The sequence below is a fragment of the Neolamprologus multifasciatus genome, chromosome 7, assembly GCF_963576455.1.
Source record: "Neolamprologus multifasciatus chromosome 7, fNeoMul1.2, whole genome shotgun sequence".
Classification (NCBI taxonomy): Eukaryota; Metazoa; Chordata; class Actinopteri; order Cichliformes; family Cichlidae; genus Neolamprologus; species Neolamprologus multifasciatus.
The window spans coordinates 52606872-52631957 of record NC_140445.1 but is presented as its reverse complement, the minus strand read 5'-3'; the positions used below and the strand labels follow the sequence as shown (position 1 = coordinate 52631957).

At 39.4% G+C, this 25086-nt stretch overlaps 3 protein-coding genes across 3 annotated transcripts; all 3 read right to left on the bottom strand.

Annotated features, from left to right (window-relative positions):
- Window positions 1-58: 58 nt before the first annotated feature.
- arpp19b (cAMP-regulated phosphoprotein 19b) lies at window positions 59-1949 on the bottom strand. Its single transcript, XM_085166411.1, has 3 exons — window positions 1740-1949; window positions 1163-1285; window positions 59-1073 (listed from the first exon to the last, which is right to left on the bottom strand). Exons 1-3 carry the CDS (start codon window positions 1782-1784, stop codon window positions 903-905), a joined length of 339 nt encoding a protein of 112 aa, XP_085022537.1. The 5' UTR covers window positions 1785-1949; the 3' UTR covers window positions 59-902.
- A 1842-nt stretch (window positions 1950-3791) lies between these two features.
- Window positions 3792-7107, bottom strand: rsl24d1 (ribosomal L24 domain containing 1). Its single transcript, XM_085166410.1, has 6 exons — window positions 6948-7107; window positions 5795-5908; window positions 5642-5714; window positions 4783-4846; window positions 4537-4622; window positions 3792-4205 (listed from the first exon to the last, which is right to left on the bottom strand). Exons 1-6 carry the CDS (start codon window positions 7026-7028, stop codon window positions 4129-4131), a joined length of 495 nt encoding a protein of 164 aa, XP_085022536.1. The 5' UTR covers window positions 7029-7107; the 3' UTR covers window positions 3792-4128.
- A 1299-nt stretch (window positions 7108-8406) lies between these two features.
- Window positions 8407-23144, bottom strand: LOC146515362 (protogenin B-like). Its single transcript, XM_085166323.1, has 19 exons — window positions 22947-23144; window positions 22084-22383; window positions 18849-18993; window positions 18578-18711; window positions 18194-18490; window positions 17820-17979; window positions 17442-17689; window positions 16694-16858; window positions 16178-16483; window positions 15323-15508; window positions 13574-13669; window positions 13113-13299; window positions 12820-12947; window positions 12520-12694; window positions 11953-12131; window positions 11209-11332; window positions 10966-11098; window positions 10777-10872; window positions 8407-10683 (listed from the first exon to the last, which is right to left on the bottom strand). The coding sequence occupies exons 1-19, from the start codon at window positions 23011-23013 to the stop codon at window positions 10306-10308; spliced, it is 3504 nt and encodes a 1167-aa protein (XP_085022449.1). The 5' UTR covers window positions 23014-23144; the 3' UTR covers window positions 8407-10305.
- Between the last annotated feature and the right edge of the window lie 1942 nt (window positions 23145-25086).

Below are 25086 nucleotides of genomic sequence, written 5' to 3'. Positions count from 1 at the left end.
AAATTGAAGCATAAAAAAAAAATCATGCAAGGACAAATTCCACTGAAAAAGTGTAAGCTATTATGCAAAACTATTTTTATTTACAAAACAAATGGCACAGTGTGACTGCACAGTAAATGCACATGCACACTCCAGACATGACAGGGGAGTTTGTTTCCATAAAATCATAAATCCCAGTCAGACAGTGAAGGACATTTCAGGCAAGATTCACAACTAATATTCTAACAGAGGGAGCAAATATTGCTCAAGAGAAACCATTCATTCATTTTAAGGCCATTTTAGAGGTCAGGATGAGATTGAGACCAGCAGCAAGTCAATGCAAACCAATGTTACTAATTAGACTTAAACACAACTGGATACAAAGCTAGTCTTGAGAACTTCAAAGCATGGAATCAAGTAGAATGACAGAGAAAACGAGGGACGTAAACAGAGTAGAAGGAAAAAACATAAATGGAGGATTATTGACTTTTCACCCATTAAAATGTCTCCATAAGAGAATGGGATCCCTCAAATTGCTGTAAATTCAATTTTCTGTTCATAGTTCTGTTTCTAGCCTTTCACAAGCTTTCAAGCATTTACTTTGGAGGCATATATTCTTAAAAGCGAAATAATTTGTCAACATAAGATAGCCATAACATATAAATATATAAGTGTGATAACTGTTCAGGAAATATCAATGTATTGAGTCTTTAAGAGCCTGAGAAACACTTTCACTTAGCTGAATTTGTCTCACTGATGCCCCAGTGCCTCACAGTTGCCAATTCTTCAAGTATTTGGCTTGTTACATGACTTGTTCTTACAGAATACAAACAAAAGGAGAAAAATAAACAAAATGTAAACAGTGAGCGAAGTAGATATTAAATGGACATGGGAATAGTAGCAAAACAGTAAACATAAAACCATCAACCAGCCAGTTTACTGGCCACGATGGAAGTTTTTCTTTGAGGCAGGTCCTGAGGTGTTGGGATGTGTCCCCCTGTGATCTCAGTCTTCTCCGTTGGGGCGGATGGCAACTGTTTATTCTTCATTTTTGCCTTGGCCATGTTGTAGTCCCCAGAATCAAAATACTTTTGCTGTAAACAAGAATAAACAGAGTGAGATCTCTATAAGGCTGACATCTTTTAATTGTAGTAGCTAGCCAAAGTTAGGTGAGAAAACTCACCCCCTTCTGGAGTCTTTTCCTGAGAAATTCAGATCCCCCTGGCTTGCCTCCAAGGTTGGGATATCTGGCCTTCAGTTTGGCCTCCTCTGATTTTTCTGGGCTGATTACCTTGTCCTCCATTTCCTGTTGACAGAGTGCAATGTGTAAGGATAGTAAAACTTGCAATTTGGTTTTCCAGCCGTATGCATCAACGTGACAATAACGAAACTTCAATATGTTGTATACTGACAGCAGCACATACTATGGTCACAGATTACTTTGTTTGATTAGATACCGGCGCCGCCATGAGGTAAACTGCTGTTCGCACTAGCATTAAAGTTACTGTTAGCATGATGAGCTACTGTACAATTTTGCATGTACAGTGAAGAAACCTGTTTGCCAGACCCAAAACAGCACAATTTTACTCTACCAACAAACGCTAACAGAATATTAGCCAATTCAGCGACAGCATCGCTACGGCTCTCAGTCAAGGTTAGCAGCTGGCTAACTAGCTTGGTGCTAGCCGCCAGCTAACCAAGCAGCACTGGCTAACTGGTGTTAATTTGATGTAATTTTCCATTTAGTGGTTACAGTTTACCTGCTGTTCCTCTGAAGTTCTCGTTTCTTCAACTTCCACGGACATGGTTGTGCTGTATTCCCGCTCTGTTCGCAAAACTGTAGTTATGGCCGAATAAGCTCCTCTTCGGAAAGATAAAAGGTAGCACTGTCAAAGCAGCGGGCGAAGACAGCAGCAGCCTGTCATGCAGCCTGTGTAGCAACAGGCCGGTGAATCGACGCTAGAGACACAGATGGGCGGGACGATAGCGATCATAGAATCTGTAGGCGCTAATAACAAAGTTGTTTTTCTTCAGACTAATTCACGCGTAAAAAATATGATAGCGTTGTTGAAATTTGATTTTGCATTGTATATGGATTTTTTTGAACTCGTCACTTTGTTCAGGTACACCTGTTAAATAAGAAACATAATAGTTTGTTAACCCCAGAGGAAATTATGCAACTGCTCATAAATACAAATATCGAATCAGTCACACATAGGACCAACTTAATGTATTTAGTAATGCAGACACGGCCAAGACAACCTGCTGAAGTTCACACTGAGCATCAGAATGGGGAAGAAAGGTGATTTAAGTGGATCTGAACATGACATGGTTGTTGCCAGATAGGCTGGTCTGAGTAGTTCAGAAGGAGCCATTTCCAAACAGCCATCTCAAAGGGAAGAGGAATAGCCATACTGCTTCCAGCTGATGGGAAAGGCAACAGTAAAACAAATAACCACTCATTATAGCAAAGATATGCAGAGGAGCATTTCTGAAAGCATAACACCCTGAACCTTAAAACAGATGAGCACCAGTGGCAGGCAACCATATTGGCTGCCATTCCTGTCAGGAAGAACAGAAAACTGAGGCTATAACAACGGATCACAAAAATGGACAACAGATGACTGGAAAAATGTACTTGGTCTTGACTTCTGATGCAATATTCAGATGATAGGGCCAGAATCTGCCATAATCTGCATGGGGCCATCCTGCCTTGTGTCAACAGTTCAGGCTGGTGGTTTTGAAAAGGTGAGAAGGATATTTTCTCTGCACACTTTGGGCCACTTAGTACAAACTGAGCATCATTTAAATACCACAGCCTACTTCACTGCTGCTGCTGGCCATGTCCATCCCTTTACTACAGTGTACTCCCAGTGCACCAATCTTCTTAAGGCTACTTTAAACAAGATAGTGAACTATGTCACAAAGCTCAAATATCTCAGACTGGTTTCTTGAACATGACAATGAGTTCAAATAACCCCACTTAGGACATCTCAATCCAATCAAACACATTTGGGGCGTGGTGGATCACATCATGGATATGCAGCCACTATGTGATGCCAATTTTGTCAATGCAGCCCAAAATCTGAGAAATGTTTCCAGCAGCTTGTTGAATCCACCTATGAATAATTACATTTGTTTTAAAGATGTGAAGAGCTACATCAGGGGTGGGCAACTCCAGGCCTCGGGGGCCGGTGTCCCTGCAGGTTTTAGATGTGTCCTTGAACATCCTGCAGTTCTCCAGAGGCCTGGTAACGAACAAATCATGTGATTCAGGTGTGTTGACCCAAGGTGAGATCTAAAACCTGCAGGACACCAGCCCTCGAGGCCTGGAATTGCCCACCCCTGAGCTACGTGCTCAAAATGACCATGTGAAGGATATCTGCTCTTCCTGGCATCATAAAGAGACAAAAGTAGGACTTATATGTACTCTGACCTCATTATTTGAAACTTCCAACATGTTTATTAGGCACAGCCACCATTTTAACAGTATAATAATTATATTAATAACTGACCCTCACAATTTCTCTGTACAGACAAGTTGTGATTGAATGACTGGCACAGGCCTATAGTTTTTCCCTGCTGTATAACAGTTGCTGCAGATTAGGATTAAATGTTTACATTGTACAATATATACAAGGGCAGCTAATCTCTTATGATGCTCATGCCAAATAATAACCTGCTGAAAAAAGTAACACTGTTTATGGTCTATTAGTCTTACAAAATTGAATCTATTATTGGCAGCAACTTTAATATTCATTCATGTATTATTTGGTATTATGATCATCTCACAAAATAAAGAGCAGGAGAAATTCCAGAAAAGATGCTTTTTAATATATCGGCAATCTTAATATTTTCAGAACAACTGTAATACATTAGACTTTGCAACAGGGTTAAATCCATTTCTTCACTGCTCCAAATACTACACAGTGAAAACCAAAACAGAACAACTGGGAAAACTGCAGTTAATGGCTGCTGCTTTGAACTAAGGCCTTTATGAAGTCAATACATTCAAATCTTTCACAGCAATTTAAAGCCAAATGCTTTACTCAGCACAACAACTGCTATTTGGAAACTTAAATTTCCAAACAAATATACAATAACGTTTCAGGAAAAAAAAACACGTAAAAAAAGAAAAGCAACAGAAGATTAATCATCCTCCTCCCGCATGTCCACATCTTCTTGCAACTTCTGCACCATTTTGTCTTCCAACTGTTTGGCTTTTCCTGTAACAGACAGCGCAAACCATGCTGAATTTATCTTTATTAAAAGGAAAAGTAACCAACAAATATGTATGATCAGTAACTGCATTTACAATGATTCTACTTGAACAACCTCCATTCTGAAGAAAGAAAAAGCAAGAATAGTAATCTTATTTCTATTTTATGTGCAGACATTGGTTCATCATCTCTTTTATACCTAAAGAGTGCTGCACCATTGACCCTTACCCTGTTTTGTCTGATAAAGTCACACTTGACTGTAAGACACTTGTACTAAAATCACTGTCACCAAATTCACTACATGCACAGTCATATGGATAACTTCATGAGTCTTTACCTGCATGTGGTGCTTTGATGAGGTGAATGTTTTTCTTGACTTCGCTGATGGCCTCTTCTTTCTCCAACTCTTTGCCCTTCTTTAATCTACAGAACAGAAAGAGTTTAGGCAAGGCAAGTGCTTTTATCCCCAACCGTTAAACATATTTCCCTAATTTACAGAGATTTTAAAAGTATCATATTTAATATTCAATATTCAAAAATCTGAAGAAAGTCTATTAAAGTTTTTTTTTTTTAAAATGCTCACCTGTTCATGATAAATCTTGCCTGTCGTTTATGTTTTATTTCGCTCACTTTCTTCATTGCTTCCACTGCAAAAGTTAACAGAACATAAACACATTGCTTAGAATGAGACAATAACCAGAGGTTTATATGAGTGTGTTCTTTCATGTATGTGACAATCAGAACATCTTGTTATAGAGTGATACTTGAAAAACCAGCTCATGGATTTATTACTGGTTGTCCTAAAACCTCCCTGAAAGCTTTCAGCTGATCAAAGATGCTGCAGTCAGAGAAGGAACAACTAATGAGACAGATCACATTTCTGCTAGGTAAAATGTAAAATATATATATACCTATATACAATTTAAAGCCTTTCTACTCACAAAGCTCGATGATACCTTAAAGACCTTAGAGGATTATAATAACCCAATAAAAACTGTACACAGGCTTCAGCTATCAGGCTCCTCTCCTGCCTGGGTTGGGTTTTGCAGGTAGATGCCCCTCTTCCTCTGAGATTAAACTTCAAACTTTTGTTGTTGATAAAGCTTAAAAATAAGATTAGATCCTATGATCCTGAATAATTGCTGCCAACTATATTACCTATTTTCATGCATCTTTCATTCTTCATGCGTTTGTATGCTACTATTACCTTTGTTCCTAGTCTGTCTCACAGTTTGTGGTTTGCCTTTTGTTGCCTCTCTACGTGCTTACATGTTATCCCTTTTCTTTCCCCGAGCTGGGTTCTGTATTTTAAGCTCTTAACCTTACTTTTTTTTTTTAAGTGCTCTGAGATTCCTAATGTTGGTATTTAATGGTATACATACAATTAATATGAATGTTTTTGCCCAAAAAGCTTCTAATAAATAAATAAATATATACATTACCTGTCTTATCCCAAAGCTCTCTGTTATATTTAACAGGAATATTTCTGCGTTTCTCAAACTCCAAAGAGTTATCCTGAAAGACAGCAAGTGTGTTGGTTAAGGTTTAGTCAAACAAATGAACGATGAGATGGTCCTCATAGATGGACAGCTTACCACTGTCAGCTCCTTTCCTGATGCCTTTCTGAATGCTTTGGTCCATCTTGTTTTTCTTGGGTTGCGCTTCTTCTTGAAGTTCTTGTGGCATTTTGATTTGCAGAATCTGAATGTCTGTTTTATTAAAGAGAGAAAAACAATTTAGGGATCACCCGATAAGAAAATGTGTGGATATAAACAAGCACATGAGTTAATGATAGAAAGTGAGACATCAGCAGTAAAGATATTACATTTGCTGAAAATTTAATGATTGGAAGTGCACTGGCAAAATCAATAGCTGAAATTGGAGAAATTGTTTAAGACGACCTCCAAAAATAACAGGAAAATTATGAATTTACATATACAAACATACATACATATATAGGGGATATAGTTGATACTTTACAACTTAAAAATACATTTTCAAAACATTTACTGCTTGTTATTAGCACTTAAACCTACATTTATTGTATATTATTAAATCCTTTATCTAAACAGTCTTTTTGACTTCCGGATTTCTCTGTGTACGAAATCAGATACACTGTGAAGAAGAACTACATTATACATTTTTATCTTTAAGAACAAAGTTATGACACATTGCTTTAACTGTACTAATGAGTATATATATTCACAAATAATCGGAAGACAAGAGACATATGTAAACTAAACACAAGTGAGTTTAATGACCTATAGCATATTTTCCCTACAAACTAAAATGCTTATAAATACCATTACCGTGGCACAAAAGTCAGGATTATGAGGACCATCAAGTGTTTGTATTAACATTTGTTTACAGCCTACAATTCCAAGCTCCTGGTCTCACACTGAAGCATAAGAGGGCGCACTCACTCCATCAGGAAAAACCGAGGCCCTCCGATTTACACGTCCAGACTCACCCAACAACTTCATGTCCATTAGGTTTGCGAAATAAAGTAATGTGTTTTAAAAAGAACTTTACTGTCTATTTCTTCCCCTTTCCGTCGCAAATACGATTTACGACTGTTATTTACCGTTTTCCAGCCCTAACTCCCTGCTTTGGACCCACGTGAATGAATCCAGCACGTTATGTTAGCATGCTAGTATTAGCCGTACACTAACGAGCTACCACTATCAGTCAAAACAGGAGCTTCGGTTAAAATTAACAGCATTGTTCGGGCAAAAACCTGCGCCATACCTTACAGTCGTTCCGTACAAACATCACCCCATGTCCGGGGTACACTGGTCCCGAGCAAAAATAACACTTTTCGATGCGCATTTTCGCATCAGGAGTGCTGCGTGTGGCAGCGGACAAAAACAAGACCGTTCCCTCTTCTTCTGCTTCTTTTTGTTGCCTGACATCCAGCAGTTTGGTGTCTTTACCGCCACCTAAAGACGAGACTTGAAACTGCAGTTATCCTTCAAGAGATCGGAGGTTTTCCCAAGCATTCTAAGTAAACTGTGGAAGAAAATATGTAACAAAAATGTAAATAAATAAATAGATTTATAAAATTCAAAAATTAATTTCTGTGCATTAAAAAAGTATAAATAAACAATTTCCAGAAACACATTTAACTTTAATCTTTGTACATTTGGTCAAATTTGTCAACACAGATAGAATTTGGTGGCATTGGATGGAAATGTTTACTAAGAAATGGGTGCCTGTGTGACTGTTTCAAGTGTTTGTACTGTTGTGTTTTAGTATTTCTATTAGTAGTAGTAGTATCCTGAACTTATTACATCTCACAGTCTGACTAATGCACTCTAAAACTAATTTACTACAGATAAAGCTAACACCGAATGTCTTTGCTTCTTTAGTATTTTCTGTCAATTATACAAGATTGTTTTTCATGAAGTCATGCTGTCAGAGAGATAACCTCCCTTCGGTATACAGCGGAGTCCATGGGGAACCAAGTGATTCTTAGGTGACAATGGGCATCCCTCCACAATTACGCTTGACAGTTGGCATGAGGTGTTTGCACTGATATGCTGTGTTTGATTTTCTCCAAACATAGCCAGACACCCCGACTATGGTCTTGTGCAAAGAATATCGATGAAGAAGTCTTGCATTTTGTTCAGATGAAACTTTACAAGTTACGTTGCCATGTTCTTCTTTTAGAGAGATGAAGCCTTTTCCTGGCAACTCTTCATAACAAGCCACACGGTCAGTATTTTTCATGAACTTTAACATTTAACATGCTAAGTCCTGCAGAGTCTGAGATGTAGCTCTTGTGTCTTTTTGCAGTTTCTCAGAGGATTGCACAGTCTGACCTTGATGTAAATTTGTTAGAACATGCACTACTGGGAAGACTGCCAACCATCTTGAACATTTTCCAGTTGTGAATAATCTTCCTCACTGAATAATTATGGACTTAAAAATTGTTTGGTAATGGCCCTATAACCCTTTCTAAATTGATAGGCAGCAGCAGTTTTTTCTTAAAGTTCATTGTTCATTACTTTGCACTTTGTCATTGTTCATACATACTTGAATACTGCTAAAACCTCTACTTTTATAGAGGCACAAGATCAAAAAATGAAAACCTAAGTGGTCCTAGCAAACCTCATATGAGCTTTAAAAAAAAAAAAAAAAAAAAAAAAAAAAAGACAAACTGAGACAAGTGCAACACATTATTTTTTCCAAGAATTTTATCATCATCATCATCATCATCATCTACTAGTGTGATCATCTTGAGAGTATCAAAAAAAGGCTTTTTGGAACATTTTAACACATTAAATTCTTTGTTTTGTTGCTCTCTTTGGATCAAACATGTAATTTGGTATTTAAAAGCAGAAATATTTCAAAAAACAAAACATAACTTAAATAATAACAAATACATCTACACCCTAAAATCTACACTCTGAACCTGAATGAAGTCTGCAAAATTATCAATGGCTTACAACGCAATCTTTCATATTAAAGCATTTCACAGAGAAACTTTAAACTGACCGTAATTTGCAAAATGTCACATTAAAATTAGGAAATGTTTTTCTTGACATTATTATAAAATGGGTCATCTAAACTATTTAAACATATTACTCAGGTAAAAACATTTTTTGGTGATAAGCACTGTTTTTTGACATCTCAAGCTTAAAATAAAACAAAACAAAGAAAACCCTATGTAAAATGCCTTTTCAGCAACCAAACCCACAGATATTATCACATTTAAATGCAAATAATGTATATAATGTAAATGAAAACCAAAGAAAATTACTAAATAATACACATCAATATTCTTTGGTTAGCATTATTTGTTTTAGAAAGGTATCAAAAATTGATTATGTTGCTCTTCACACATAGGGTTTCCATTATGATAGTCAAAATCCTTCATTGTCGCACCTGGACAGGAAACATTATGGAGAGAGAAAGAGAAGTCTTTCCCATACGGCAATATTTGTGAAAGGTGACAGATGATTCTCTGAAAAATATAAACCTCATCATCTGTCACTGGGACGCTGGATCTTTGGTCTTGGCATCAACATTTTCGTACCAAGGATCGACTGAATAAAAGAAAAAAGGCTGTACCCATCTGAGGAAGCAGACAACTCTTTGGATAATAGCATCGGCATCACCGCTGCACTCAGCAATGGTCTAGAAGGCAAATGAAACAAGCCCCGGAGACTCGTGCTAAAGCTTTCACCAGAATAAAGCATTAATAAAATTTACACAGAGGAAAATCAGCGTTCTAAAGGGAAATTTACATCACTGGCACAAACAAAATTTGGGCAAGCACACCCTTAATGTAAATCTACTAAGTTTTTGGCTGCCTTAGAATATCTTCTGTAGTATCAAAAACTCTTTGGGTATAACTTTTCCCGTCTTTGGATGTCATCATCTAAAGTACGCAAAGCCCTTTGACGTTAAGGCATTATTAAAGCTTGAAGTTCAGTGCACTGGAAATGCCAAACAATACTGTTTGATAAAGCTTTACAAGGTTTGAAAAAAACTGAATGCACTTTTCCTCTTCACAACATACAGGATTCAAAGACAAACATGTAACGAAAGCCCTTTCAACCATGAAAACAAAAACTATGCGATAACTTTTGAACACGGTAACAAGACGTGGTGATGAAGTGTTTTCACTTTGTCCCCTGAGTCAGAGATAATACTGCACAATAGGTGGTTAAAAACAAAAGGAGGTAGTAATGTATATAAAGAATAGAACACTGAGGTAGATAATCAGTCTAAAAAGGCTCAACTACATCCTCCGCTCCAGTGGAAAGTAGTTAAATATAATGAAAATGCACCGCAGTACATTTCTGACATTCTCTTTTTTGACATTCATCGTGGGTGAGTTTTGGTTTAGGACAGACCATGCCAAACACAGAAATACAGGTAGGAAGTTGTTTAAAAAAATGGAAATAAAAATGTTAGGACAAATGTTCATACAAAATCCTGAGGTAAGTCCAAAGCAAACGCACACATCTTCCTTTGCAGCAGCAGGATTCCTGATCCCTCGTTTCCCAGGAGATATCTAAAGGGCTTCCAATCAGGAAGCGGATGAGGTAGAAGTGGCATGACTCTGGCTGTTGGGAGAGCAGATGCAGGCCTGATGATGTTAGCAGCTGGCTGCTTGACAAGTATTGGAGACCACATGAGCCTCTGAGATGCCGCAAAGCAAGCGAGCGTCAACCTCTTTTTCCACTTTGAACGACTGCTTCAGCTCCAAGACTGCGATGCCGTCGTCTGGCCCTAAAGATTCAGGCCTAGAGCTTCGGCTGCTCGACGGGCTGCTCATCTCTTCATTGCTTTCTTCGTTGGAATAGTGTCCAGAGTCACCCGTCTCTTGGCTGCCCTCACTGGTGTGAGAGCTCTCTGAGCGAAGAGGTCCGTAGATGATCTCCCGTGATGAAGGCGGCAAGGGCGCTGAGCCGAGATGCTCCTCGTATCTCAGAACAGTTTTGCCAGCTTCGTACAAGCTGGCTCTGGTTTCGATCTGAAGATGAGGACAAAATTAAATTAAGATTCAAAAAGAAAAATCTATTTGGGGAAAAAGCCGAGTAAGCAAAAACAATGCCACATCACTTACATTGCTGTCAGCTGGATTTCTGATTTCTCTGTTGAAAAGCAGCCACTTCTTGCTGCTGACTGGACCCGTACCATTTATGATGATACTAGATCCACCCTGTAAAAATGAGAGAATGTATGGAAACTACATGAGAGTGTTTTCTCAACAGACGTGTAATCACGAGAACCTATTTACTGTTCCGTTTCTCACCTTAGCATCTATGAAGTGATCACTCATCATGGGTATAAGGGCCTCAATATTCTCCGAATGCCGTTCACTGGGAAAACCAGAACGTGGACCTTCAGGAGCTCCTACAGCAATGACTTTATGACTGGAAGATTTTCTATTAGTTAAACAAATGACAATAAATATATAAATATCAGTAAGAATGCTTATGCTTTATTATATGATTCCAAGTATTTTTTCATCATTTGAAATACAGATAATCAGTACCTTTGTTTCCCCTTACTGATCAGAATCAAAGCACATGTAATTATACAGGTCAAAGCGATGCTCACACCAACGATGATCCCTGTCATAGACCTCTGGTCTATGTGGTAGAGACCATCAGAGAATACTGGAAGATAAATAGAGAACAATTAAAGATCTGCTATATTATAGGATTAACTTAAAATACATCTAAGAGACAGAAAGCAGCCGTACCCATTTATTATTATTATATTCAAACTCCTGTTAAACAAACCTGCATGTTTGTGGTTCACCGTCAATACTGCATGCAGTACTTGAAGTGAAGTCCACCAGACATTTATTAGAAAAACACTTATATTCCCCCCTTAAATATCAAAATGCACTGGACTGGATGATATGAGACAGACCTTTGCCCAGACCTCTGTAAACTCTTTCCTGTTGAATTTATGGGATCAGTCACTTGTTTCGAGTCTTACTGAATAAAACATGTGCATTTTGGAAGTTCTTTGGAAGTGAGATACATCCCACAGTTTTTGTTTTTGCTTCTGTGATTCATCTCACTCTTTAAAAAAAACAAAAGCAGTTTTTGTCAACAAAAGGAACGTCCATTCAATAAAAATGAACTGAAATTAAACCTAAAGACACAATCCTAACAACACAACCTGAGAATTACCACACGGGATTTTCAGTCATTTCATTCAGTCATTTCATTTGAGACATAGAAATGCAATGCCTTAGAAACCAAAGCCAGATAAAAGCATGTCTGACCTGTACTATCTGGAAACCAGTCAGAGTGTCTGGGATTTTTGCTTCGGTGGACGTTTCCTCGCTTCGGTGCCAGCTCCACGATCTCAGAGAAAGGACCTTCACCCACCTCACTGGAGGCAGCTATTTTTACAAGGTAGACATTTCCTGGCTCCAGCTTCTCCAGCAAGGCCATCGCATGACTCCCTATAAATGACAGCACAATCACACAGTAGAGATTAGATCATGGCTGTCAAATATATGGCCAGAGGTACAGAACTAGAACACCAGAAGATCCAATTTGTCCAACTTTGCTTCGCAAAATATTTCAGTCACAAACAAGGAGATCATAAATTTGGGACTTTTCGTTGTATGTTTTAATTAAGTATGGAGGCAAAGACAACATCATCATATGCAATTAAGAGGTAAAGTATACCAGAAGGAGGAGGTAAACTGGGTGTGAAACATTTTTTCACACTCAGTTTTAGTTTAGTTTGACTTAACTACAATAACCTTGGCTGGATCATTCAATCCCCCAAAGAATTATTCTGAAAAACTTATTTAACACATTATAAAAACAAAGTAAACTACTTGCCCTCTCTCTGGACTTTTTGCCAGTGTCCAGCAATCCAGTCTTTTTGTGAAGCATACAGGATGGTATAGCGTGTAATCACCACGTTGGACTCTGTGGGCTCCCTCCAGGACACCAGAGCGGTGTCTTCCTCAATCAGAGTTACTCGCACTCCTGCAGGAGGTTGGCTTGGTGCTAGGCACACAGAACACAGAAAAATTCTGAGTACATTGGTGAAAAATATGCAATGAAATGATGAGAAAGAAACAGGAAGAAACATTTACAGTAAAATGGCGTTGCAATGATATCCAGTTTGTTACCTGCTGGGAGGGTTTGATGGTAAACTACAGAACTCCAGGGACTCGACATCTGGTCCACATGAAGGCGCACCATAAACTCATAACGAGTGTTTGGATCCAACTTCTGAACTGTCACACTTTGCTTCGTACTGCAGAGAAACAAGATTCCCACATCATGGCAATTTGGCAGGAAATAGCCCAGAATACATTCTCACAAATTACATGAAATACAAGATGTGAATTATTAAAGGGATGTACTCATCAAACCAAACTAAAAGCAGGCTTCAATTCTCATGCCTTTGGGAGGTTCTTACGTTTGCAGGTAGCGTATTGCAAAGACGTTATGAGTGCCCACAGGTGTACAGCGGACTGTATAACTGACAGCCTTGCCAGAGGGGAAAGGAGGATGACTCCAGCGCAGAGACACTGCAGATGAATTGCTGTCCAAAACAGTGACTTGATTTGGAGGTGGAGGAGCTGCTGCAAGTTGGTCTCTAGCCGCTAAAGGAGAAAAGAACATGAATCTTCTTTTTTTTTTAAATTTACAGGCAAAGGTTGTATTTCATTTTTAGTGTCTGCCATGAAAGCACTGAAGTTATTTACTATAAATACACTATATTGTACAAGACCATCATCAGAAGACCAAACTGAATTAATGAAAACACGAAGAAATTATTCATCTAAGGCTTGTGTGTTGACAGGATTTTCACATAAAGGTTTGGGTTGGCTGCAAAAGAGCAGTCTTTGGGAATGGATGATTTACACCAATACTTACACACACATCCTGGGGTACTGATGGTCTGGTCTCTCTGATGACCATCTGCAACTTTGCTGACAGCCAGAATCTTGACGTGATACTTTTTCCGTGGATCTGGAAAGATAATATTCAGATTTTAGCCATTTTAATGGACATTTTGCTAGAATAAAAACATTTAATAATTTAAAGAAAAGCTGAAGGCTGAGAGATCATGGTGGTTAATAATCTATTTAAAAAAAAAAAAAAAAAAAAAAGAGTGAGAGGGGGACATAAGGACAATTAGCTGCAGGAGGGTAACTGCTGGTCTTAACTGGCCATCCCCCATGTATGGACAATACATGGCCTCCTGAGTCACCCCAACCTTTCATTTGTCTCGTGGTGTCATGTGTAACGACCATGAGAAAGCTCAACCAGGCCCAAGCCAATGTAAATAAGGTGACACGCTCAAATCTCCAGCATGAATGTTGTCACTCCATGATTCTGCATATAACTGACTTTACAACTATGAAGCTCTGATACCACAAGCTTGCTTCAATATACAATACAAATTACTGATGTCCACAGAAATAAACAAAGGTGGATGAGGTAAAATATTTGAATAAGACATTCAGGACAGCCACAAAAAAATCTGAAGTAAACAAGACCTCTAAGGTCTGAACTTTTCATTTAAAAATATTCTGTCACATTGTATATTTTAACTTGAGAAACTACCATTTTTCCTCAGCACCTAAATCAGGATGCTTTTAGGGAGCGTTAAAATTTTTAATGCCTCTGGAGTGAAAGGTCATCCTTTGGGTATTGACCAGTGAAGGCAATATGTCCAGGCCTGTTGTGGGGGCTGGGGTAGGGGCAGCGTTCAGCTGCTGGGATTGTGGGCCCATGGGACAGGAGGGGGTTTGACTGGGGTCACCGGGTCAGGCCAAGAACAGAAAGAATCCAGGAGCAGGACTGTGGGATAGGAGGTGGGCCTCTTTTGTTATTTTCTATCGCTTTTGTGTTACAGCTTTAAACTTGGAACAACAAAAGAAGTTCAGCGATATTGTGAAATATCAGACTAATAGCCACTTGTGATTTTTTTTTTTTTAACTTAAATAATACTGAAGAGTTTTGGATTTTTAGACAGGTTAGTAACACAAATAGATTTCCAAACAGAAACATGCAAACTTCTCCCGTTTCAGCTTATTTGGGACTTAGAAATCAAACTGTGCTCAAAGACTAATTCATATATATAATTTATTTATTTATTTATTTTTTAATCTGTAGATTATTTAAATGGACATCAGAAACAACTGGTGGGGGTAGGGTACTAATCCAAGTGTGCTGTCCCATGGCTAGAGGTCAGTGGCTTGCTCTGGTCTTTGTTCATGTGCACTAGTGTCCATCTGAAAAAAGGGTAGTGGCCAGGGTCTTACATGCCACGTCTGGCCCTGGACAAAACACAATGGCTAAGCATAATTATGCAAGGCCCGAGATGGCTAGTAGTGGTGGGAGGGACATCTGGAACCTGACCTCTAAACCAGGGAGCCTCGTACTCCAGCCTGACTGGAGAGTACTGCTGGTTAGGCAGGAGGGGTCAGCACATATTGATCAGGATAGGGGGTAGAAATGCAAATTCAGAAGCCGACTGCCCATTGAATTAAATTTGAGTGATGCAAAAATGGCCCATCACTCTCTGCCGTGTCCTGTCCAAAGCACAGGTGCAGATAAAGGAAATTCACTAATTGTAAACATTTTTTAAATTTACTCCTGGGTTCTAGGCACACTCACCAAGGCCACCAATCGTGTACGTATTGGTTTGAGCCTGCAGCTGGATGTCGGGCTGCTCTGGTTGTCCTTCCTCATGGTAACACAGACGATAGCCCTGAATAGCCACAGATTCAAGGGAGCTTTGCCAGCGTGCCACAATGGAGGTGCAGTTTAAAGCTTCAAGTTGAAGAATAGGGGCTGAAGGCACTAAGAAGGCAGCAGAGAGAGCACTCATTAGAATTATGAGACTACTGACATAACAGAAAACAAAAAACAATAACAGCAGGACAGCCAAAGAATGGATTGACGCTGCAGTAAAACCAAGAATTCCCTTTTGGTTTTAGTGTTTTACAACAATGTGTAAATATAAAGCTAAAATTCAGCTCTGGTGGAAAAAAAAAAACCAACCTCCCCAGCACATCAGGCTATGAAAATAGGATATTCTTTCCCCCACATAGATGCCTGAGGCCCTCTCTTTATGACCCGTGACTGAGGCCAATCTAGCATCACTGACAGCAAAGGGCAAAGGTTTCTGAGTAACCAACACAAAGACTGTGGGACAATGCTAAAACAGCAAACTCCAGTCATATGCTAGCCACTCTGCATGAACTCTAGTGTCCTGGTTTTCAAAGAGCAGCCAAACAGTGATGCGACAAAAGAAAAAAAGGTTCTGCTAGTTACACGTTTAAACACCATCTGATTTCACTTTGCTGTAGAATTTACTAATTTGCTTTTTAAACTTAATTTATTTTTATACTGCATGAAAACAGGAATAAACTAGAATCACAATCGTGTGATGAGCCTGCAGAGACTTTTTGTTTTTTTAAAGCAGCTAAATGTACGTTTTTTTTCTTTATCAGACTTCTGCTGGTTTACCTTTGTTGCCGGAGGTCTTAGGCGTACGGTGTGATGTCCATGCTGAGGGCTCACACCAACCCACTCGGGTGGCTGCGGCCATGCGGAGCAGGTAGATGGTGTCAGGCTGTAGCCCCTCCAGCAGGTATTCAGTGCTGTTCTGCAGTAGCTCTACAGATGTGACGGTGCTGTCTGCAGCTGTGCGATAAGAGAGTCTATATGCAGACACACGACCGCGGCTCACCTTGGCTGGCAGTGGCTGCCAGCTCACCTGGATGTCTGTTGTGCTCTGGCTGGTCAGGCTCAGCTCCGGAGTACGAAGAGGCACTGCAGGGAAAAAAAATTGGATATAGAAAATGTATTAAAAACTAGAGATTTTTCTACTTATTATTCAAATCAACCAAATTTTCTTAATAAAAATCTGATTTATAACACTACAATCTTGCTAATTTCCTTTCAAAACATGCTTTGCATACAAGCTAGCTTAACTACCAAAATGATTTACTGCGAGGAATGTTGGAAGCGCTTCAAGCTTACCATCCTCCAGGGTATGTTGACTGACTTGGTCTGACATTCGACTGGCTCCCATTGGCATATAAGCTACAATGTAAAAGCTGTAGTTTCGAGCTGGCTCCAGGTCATCGATGATGTAACTGGTAGTGTCGTTGCCAATAACAACTTGGTATTCTTCGTTGTTTAGACCTGGAAAAAAAAAATAAAAAAATCATACAGCAAGTCATTAATTAGGGTAAGATTATCCACAAGAGAGTGAAAAAAAATAAAGCAAGTTTAACTTGGTAGTTAAGTGTGCGTCCTATAAACAATCAGTGCTTGGAAAGAATTCAAATTTCTGAATTCTCTTTTTTTGTGTAAATGTGTAATGAAAATGATAAACATACAATTGATTCCAGCCAGCATAAAATAAACCCAGTTTAACATCTAAAAGACATGATTTATTGGAGGGACTCAGCTATTACTTTAATGGTTAAAGTGAATACAATCTTACAACTTTAGTTTGCAAAACTGTGATTTTTTTTTAAGCTCGCTGTCCCTTTAAGTCCGAGCAGAATGAGCTAGGGAGTGGACAAAGGGCTGACTAAGCCTGTTGTTATTTAAGTGAAGTTGCCTTGACCCCTGCGCTGTGCAGAAGCAACAGATGGCCTTCACCAAGGAAAGCTGATCATGTGAGAGTGTGATGCAGCATAAAGATGTAGACCCGTCAGCCTTTTAAGGCCCAAATTATAAGAAGAATCAAATAAACCATCTTTTTCCTTTCTTGTCTCACCTTCAGCCTTCATATAATGGACAGAGTAGGCAATGACTTTGTCCGTATTGTACAAAGGTCTCTCCCAAGCCAGTAAGATAGCAGAGCTTGAGATGGTCTCAGCATGGATATTTCTTGGAGCACTGGGCCTGTCCTCGGACATGACAACAATAAGGCGAGCCAAGGATAGCACAGATCCCTGTTCATTCTCTGCCACACACTGATAGATGGCATCATCCTCAGGAATGATCTGCGTAATCACCAGTTTACTATGAAACAAAAGAAAAAAGGAAAAAGAAAAATCAGCAAAGCCAAAGAAGCCAGCTTATTTAAGCAGGTTAGTCTTTCATAATGTTTAATTAAATTTAAGCGTGCCCAAATCTCCTGTCTATACTTTACCTGCTGTACATCTTAATCCTCCCATTTAAGTGAACTTGTTCTCCATTCTTCAGCCAGGTGATGTGAGGCGTGGGTACTCCCTCTGCTTGGCACATGAACCGGGCAGTGCCTGCCCTCGGACGGGTCTGGCTCTCAGGTTTCTCAACTATGTTTGGTGGCACTGAAACAACAGCATAACAGAAGAGCTAATGGTTACCTTTTATTAAGCCATGGAGTTCTAACTGTGTGGCATCTTGCACCTAACACATTTGTTACTTGGATGTATAAACATTTGCAAAACCTTTAGTTATGAGTCTGTATACTGAATATAAGAACCAGGCCAAAGATGTGATCTGAAGACATCTGTGGCGTAATCACCAAAGACTGATCATTACCCAAGACTGTGAGGTTGGCTGCAGCAGTGGTGTGGTTGCGGGTTCCAGGGGTGGTGGCCCTGCAAATGTAGACTCCGCTGTGCTTGGTACTGACATCAGTAATAACCAGGTTTCCATTGCCCAACACTTTGGCATTGTACACATCAATGGGTTTACTGTCAGCACGGCTCCAGGAGATGATGGGCCGGGGATTGCCTGTGGCCACACACTCCAACACCACCGTTTGGTGAAGAGAAACTGTCACATTTTGAGGTCCAGCAATGATTCTGGGTCTTTGACGTAGTTTAGGGCCTGCATCTTCACAAGAAAATGTAAACAAAAAAAGTCAGGGAATGACAGTGCTTAACATTCATTCATAAAATGCAGTCAGTGCAATTAATTTACCTAGGTTGACTGTCAGTGTGGCCTCTCGACTCTTCAACACACTACCAATGTTAGTTGCCACACATTGATAGTGTCCGGCATCCTCCAGATGTACATTGTGAATCTGAAGAACTCCGTTTGGCAAAACAGTTATTCTGAAAACATACAAAACATACGGTCTGGGTCAAACTAGAACGCTCATGTGAAACCCAACAGAAGATGGAGCTGTAGGCTAAAAAATAAACTAATAAAAATGTGCCTAAACAAGTTATAATTATGCTTCTGCAGTTACCTGTCTGTCTGCAGTGGCAGTGTCCTTTGGTTTAGCTCCCAGGTTATGGTAGCAGGTGGGCTTGAGATGACTGCACAGGAGAATCGTGCCACAGAGCCCACAGTCACCACAACAGGCACAGGATGCAACACAAACTCTGAGATACCTGTGAAAAAAATTATAGAATCAATTTCAACTAATTAATTTGCTTTAGTTTTGGTAAAATATACATTATGCATGCAATGCCCTGACTTTGATGAATGGTAATTGATTAGATGAAAGGTACTGATTTTATTTTTGTGCAGATGAGCTATGAGGTCCTCTTCTGACCAGCTGGCCTAATCAATGGATCAGTTCAACAATGACACTGAATGATGCATTATTATATATAAAAAGTAATCAATTCACTTCACATAAAAAAACAAAAAACAAAACTGTAAACAAAAGTAGACATGAGAAATGTCGAACAATGCTGAACTATAACGCTGTGGTTATTTTTTGCACACACATGCAACAATTAGCTTTTCTTACACATATTTTAGACATTTAAATCTACTTTAAAATTACAAAAACAGTGTACTCTTTATTTATGCACTTCCGAAACGTGTTTTAATAGCCACCACAAATAAGCAACCACGAATCTGCATTTAACTGAAGGCTACAAGATATGATCAATGATCTTCATTTATTAAGGTGATAACCATCTCCCTGCCCCCTCACTCACAGGAAGGAAGTCAATATCATGTTAAAGGAAATCAATGCTCTGTTTACCCACTAAAACTTCCACATTCAGATTCTGGGATTTAGAACATCAATAATTGAAGAGCAATGCTTCAATTTAAACTCTCGTCTCATCAGTATCAAACAAATAAAACTTTGATTCTGTATCTGTGAGGCGAATTAAAGACTGCTTTTTGAATGGATTTGGGAATTGTTTCTCTGAACTTGCAATAAGGGGTTGGTTTAAGGTTAATGTACAACGGCAAAATATCACAAAAATAAACACACTTATTTAGTCGCCAATCATTTGTCTTATTGTGAAGTCTGTTACTAGCCACATGCTCCTATTTCTGACACCAAGACAAGCTGGTGGACATCCTGAAAACACACACAGCGTCTGGTAGGACGTTAACAATACGATGCTGACCACCTGGTTTTGCTCTTGTAGATGGAGGGTGTGGCCAATCTGCTAATATGGTCACCTCTGCTGTAGACTGCAGATCAATGTCTAGGTCAAACAACAGAAAGGTCTCTCCAAAGAGGTCAAAGTGCACTGCAACCCAGTGTCAATTCCATTTTAGCCCAAACTGGCCAAATCGAAGCCAGTTTACTATTGGTCAACCAAAGAGACCTGGTGATTCAAATGTGGGGGTTTTTTCCTCCCCCAAATGAGATACTTGCAATGATCTGATCTATTGCAAATAGATTTTATATACATATCAAAGGGCAGGCCAAAATTTAAAGCCACACCTGTGTTCATATTTGCAAAAGAAATAGTTTCTATGGCCAGCTGGAATATAATCAGATCTTCTGATTGTCAGATGAAGACACAAAAGTGTGAGAAAACCTAGCTGGCCTTTGCAGCTGTTTCTCCCAACACTTTTATTCCTTTTACATGGTTTGTGGGGTTTTCCCTGCAATTAACTGATGAGTTTTACCAACTTAGAAATGCCATCTTCCTTAAAAAAAAAAAAAAAAAAAAAAAAAGTAAGCATTTTTGTGTACTAATGTAGTAAATTTCAACTCCATTCATAATTTTTTGTGGCACACCATTTGGAATCAACTGTTGTAAGCAATGTTCAGAAAGATATGATTTCTGACATCTTTCCAGTTCCTGGATTTGTTAAAATTGGGGACTTGGTGAAAGAAAACCTTAAAAATGCCTCCTTTTATGTGGAGGATCAGGCTCAATCACTCACATGACAAACTGGCCTTTCTTTAACAAAAGCGCTGTGCTTGACAGGGCAACAGAGAGGCTGATCCAGTGAAAGGGGTTGTGGGCTGGGCAGAAGAACAGCAGGCTGACCCAGCTAAAGCAGGCCTGTGACATCACAAAGCCTTTCCCCAGCTGACCCCTGACCCCAGGACCTCTGGACAGAAGGGGAGCACAGAGGAGCCCCATCCTCCACTCCCCTGCCTACAGCTGACCAAAAACCTTTAACCCTTTCACAGACAATGGCTGAATCCCAAACCAAACTTGACTTTGGAATATTTTCAAGTGGTCAACTTCTAGAAATTCTTATTAAATAGAAAACAACTGCAAAGAGTGCATTTTGGTGGAAAATCAACAGTGGGGATGAATTTATTCAAACATAAAAAACTTTTGTTTTCCTCCATCAAATGTCCAGCGACAGAAACATGCACTAGCTTCTGTTTGCTAACCCATCAGGTTTATGTGTAGATGCCTCTCTAAATGTCCGTACTGGGCAAATAAATTGTAAAAAAAAAAGTTTATTGCTTTGAATCTCATCCTCTTGGATTGAAGTTGTAGTTTTTTTTTCTAATGCTGAGTATTAATGCTAATCTCTATAACCCCAGTGCCCTCTCAGTATATTGCAGAGGCCAGTACTAGTTTCCATGACACCCGTCATGGGATATCCCCTTCTAAGAACTATGAAAAGTGTCCATGGTAGACCAGGCCCATTGTATAGACACAGCTGTCCTGGCCACTGATATGTGGACAAATAAATGCCCCAGAATCAGGCCTTTTCTTCTGGATCAGTCAGGGGCACTCCAAACAAAGGCTTAAAGGCAAATGCTTTTCAGAGATTCCTTGGGGTAGCAGACCATCCGTCAATTACACACCACTATAGTCCACTCATATTTAAAGAAAGGAACCGATAATACTATTTATATGATACATACCATAAAATGTGTGAGTGTGAGTGATACTTAGTCAAAATACAGAAAACCTGGTCTGACTGATTATGGAGTATTTATGAACCTTTAGATTTAACCCCATCTACATTTAGCGGTCTTTTAGTGATTTTAACACTGGACTAGCAGCTTTTAATTCTGACACAGAAGCTTGTGTTTCAGAGGATCTTCCCAGGAAAATAAAAGGAGAGGGACTGAGGTACATCTGCCTCCCCTTTCCAGGTTTGTTGTCCATGAACTTGCCATTGTGATTTTTGCATGCTGACAACACCACAAAGTCAATACCACCAGCAAGTCTAACCAGTCATCACACTGATCAATGGAAGAAAGGAAGAAAGTCCAAGTTAGGAAATTCTTTCACCTGGAGATCCATACTCACTTGCGATAGTCAAACGTGATCTTTGGCTTAAGATAGCTCCAAATTTGTTTTGGGAGAGGCACTGGTAGAATCCTTCATCTGAATCCTCCTTGGTATGCTTTATCTTTGGTATGTACAAGGAGCCATTTGGCAGGAAGTGTATGTGCTCACTTTCTGCCAGCTTAACCCCATTCCTCAGCCACTTGATGGTGACTGGAGGCTGTCCATGGGCCTGACAGTCCAATACAGCAGGGTCCTTTGGTAACACAGTAACATCACTGGGCTCTGTGATGAAGGACAACTCGCTAAAACATAAAACACCTACAGGGAAAGAGAGGCTGCATTATTAAGAAGAGAAGAAGACTAAAGCAGGTCATATTTACTCTATAACCTGTCAGAAAAACCTCACTGATAACAGGATTATTTTTATTTTAAAGACCATCCAGCATTATGTAGTTGACATACATGTATTTTCTCAACATAACAAACTCTATAAAAAGCAGATGCATGTCTTAATGTTAATATTTTACGTGTTAGGACAATTTTCGGAAACAAAATGAAATTCGGAAACAATGATGTGAAAATAGTATCTGACGTGAAGGCTGAAGGCACGCGTCCCAAGCGACGGAGCGTTATCGCCTTAAAGTTAAAAATTTAGCGACATGCCATCTTATCTCATCTCATTCAACGTGGAACAAAAAGCAAAGCTATGTTCAAATAATAGAGCTAAAATAGTTTGTTTCAAAGAAGAACGGCTGTAGGCAATATAAGCGTAATGTACAATCAACGGTAGAGGAGTGTGGACAGAAAAGGTCAAGCACCGCTAAAAGTTAGCTCATTCACAACCATAATATCAATTATTTAAAAAACAAACCAACACTTACTTGATAAAGGCAGACACAAAACAAAAAGCAACCAGTGCCGGAAAAATTTCATCTTAAAATGTGCCATTTATCCAGACTGCTCTGTCATTTTTCCCCCACCGAGCGAACGCTGCTCCTCTCCGTGATGCTCTCAAATCCCCAATGAGGCTTCTACCAGCAGAATAGCACCAGCGGCTCTACTGGGGTACCGGGGAGAGGGGGTCCCACCCCGCCCTCTAACGCATGCGCACATAATAAACGAGCGTAAAAGTGAAGTCAGATGACCACGCGCTCCTTGGAAAGTCTCACAAGATGACAATCTCTAATTATTATTATTTTTAACTAAATACTTTTATTTATAACACCTACACGGTGGTCTAGCCCCGAGGTTTCAAACATACAGACAGCTCGTCCCACTGGCTGGCTTTGCAAAGTGTGAAAAATCATTAAAAAGAAAAATAACACCTTGCTAGCCCACAGACCACAATTTGTTTGGCATTACAAATCTGATGTAGCTCATTATCACAGCTCTTTAAGGCCCTCACCTGAACAACAGCATATCTCACAGACAGGAATACTTCATGCAGCCTGCAGCTTACACCGCTAAATAAATGTGACATTGAGTTTCACCCTTTGTATGTAAATTCCTATTAATGTATTAATAATATGGGTCATCTGTAAAAGTAAAAACTGCTTTGTTATGGCATAATGTTGTCCTTTCTTTCTTTTGTTCTAATCTAACTCTGTGTTTAATTACATATTTTTAGCTCAGTGAGACTTTCTGAATATTTAAGGCTTACTTGTAAACTTTTTGTGGGATTTCATGGGGCCTCCAGCTGTTGTCCTTCTCCATTATGTAATTTGCCATTTTTGCTTACTCTGCATGTGACACAGCCTTTCCATGCCTATTAGTTTGTTCATGGATTTGTAAATACCATAAAGCCCTATAGACTACTGAATTCTTTTAGGCTGTTAACATTTCAGCATCAAGCACTGATCAGAAGCATTGACTAGATTACCTACACACTGATCAGAAATCAACAACCAGTTTCAATAGATCAAATGTTCTGGACAACAAAATAAGATGAACTTTTGAATTATCAGTTACCAGCAGCTAATGAGGTCACACTGAACAGCATCTGCTCCTATAGTAGAGCCTAGTAATTATGACGAGATATTGATGGCTACTAGTCAGCTGCTTAATGAATTCAGATATTGATCCAGCGACTGTGCCTTTTGACAATGGCCCTCCTGTCTCCAGGCTCTCATTCAGTAGCAATACAATGGATTCCAGCTGTGAGCTCAGCCACGCTGTATCAGCAAAACCTCCCTCCACTGGCACAGGTAAATAAAGTCATCAAGCTGGTAACTGTGCTCCCTCACAAAACATATCACACTCTCCTTCTCAGCTACATCTATGAATGGATGTTTACTGATTTCAGAGGATTACTACTTAAAAACATGCATCGCCAAACTCCAATATCCAATCAAATGAGGAGACACGAGTGTAATTATGTATTGATTAGAACTAACTATTGATTTAATCATTTAAAGCCTTCTAGTCATAACTCAAGGCTCAAAATTATTTGTCAGGCAAATAGCATGTGCTAAAGTGTTTACTCAGTACTAATAATTTATGCGAAAAGTACGTTTTGGTCACCTTCTCAAAACCCTCAGTGATAATAGTAATTGTCACTGTGCACACTTTTGCCCCCCAGTATGTTTAACTGTAGATTCTTTATTGCCATGTTCTAGCCTATCAAAAACAAACACTGCATTTTCTTTCCAAATCTGTTGACTCATGTTGCTAAATGTTGGCTGAAGTAACCACTGGCCCCGTATGGCTAAAGGTCAGGGTGTTTGGCCATGATCAATAGGGTTAAGGTTATTAACATATGATGAATATCATGAGGCCCTGGGAAAGCAGAGCAGAGGGCCAAAGAGCTGGATTCTGGTTGGCTGTAGCTTGTTTCTAGGAGGCGCCAACCCCCCTACAGACCTTAGAGGTCAGCTGAAGAGCTGCTGACCTCTAACCTTGGGTCGAGAAGGTGATGGAGAGGTTTGAAGTCTGCATAAAACAGACTGATAAAGTATTAAATGTGTCTGTGTTTAATCAAAGACAAATAAACATCAGTGTTAGTATATTTGGAAAAATCTTTAC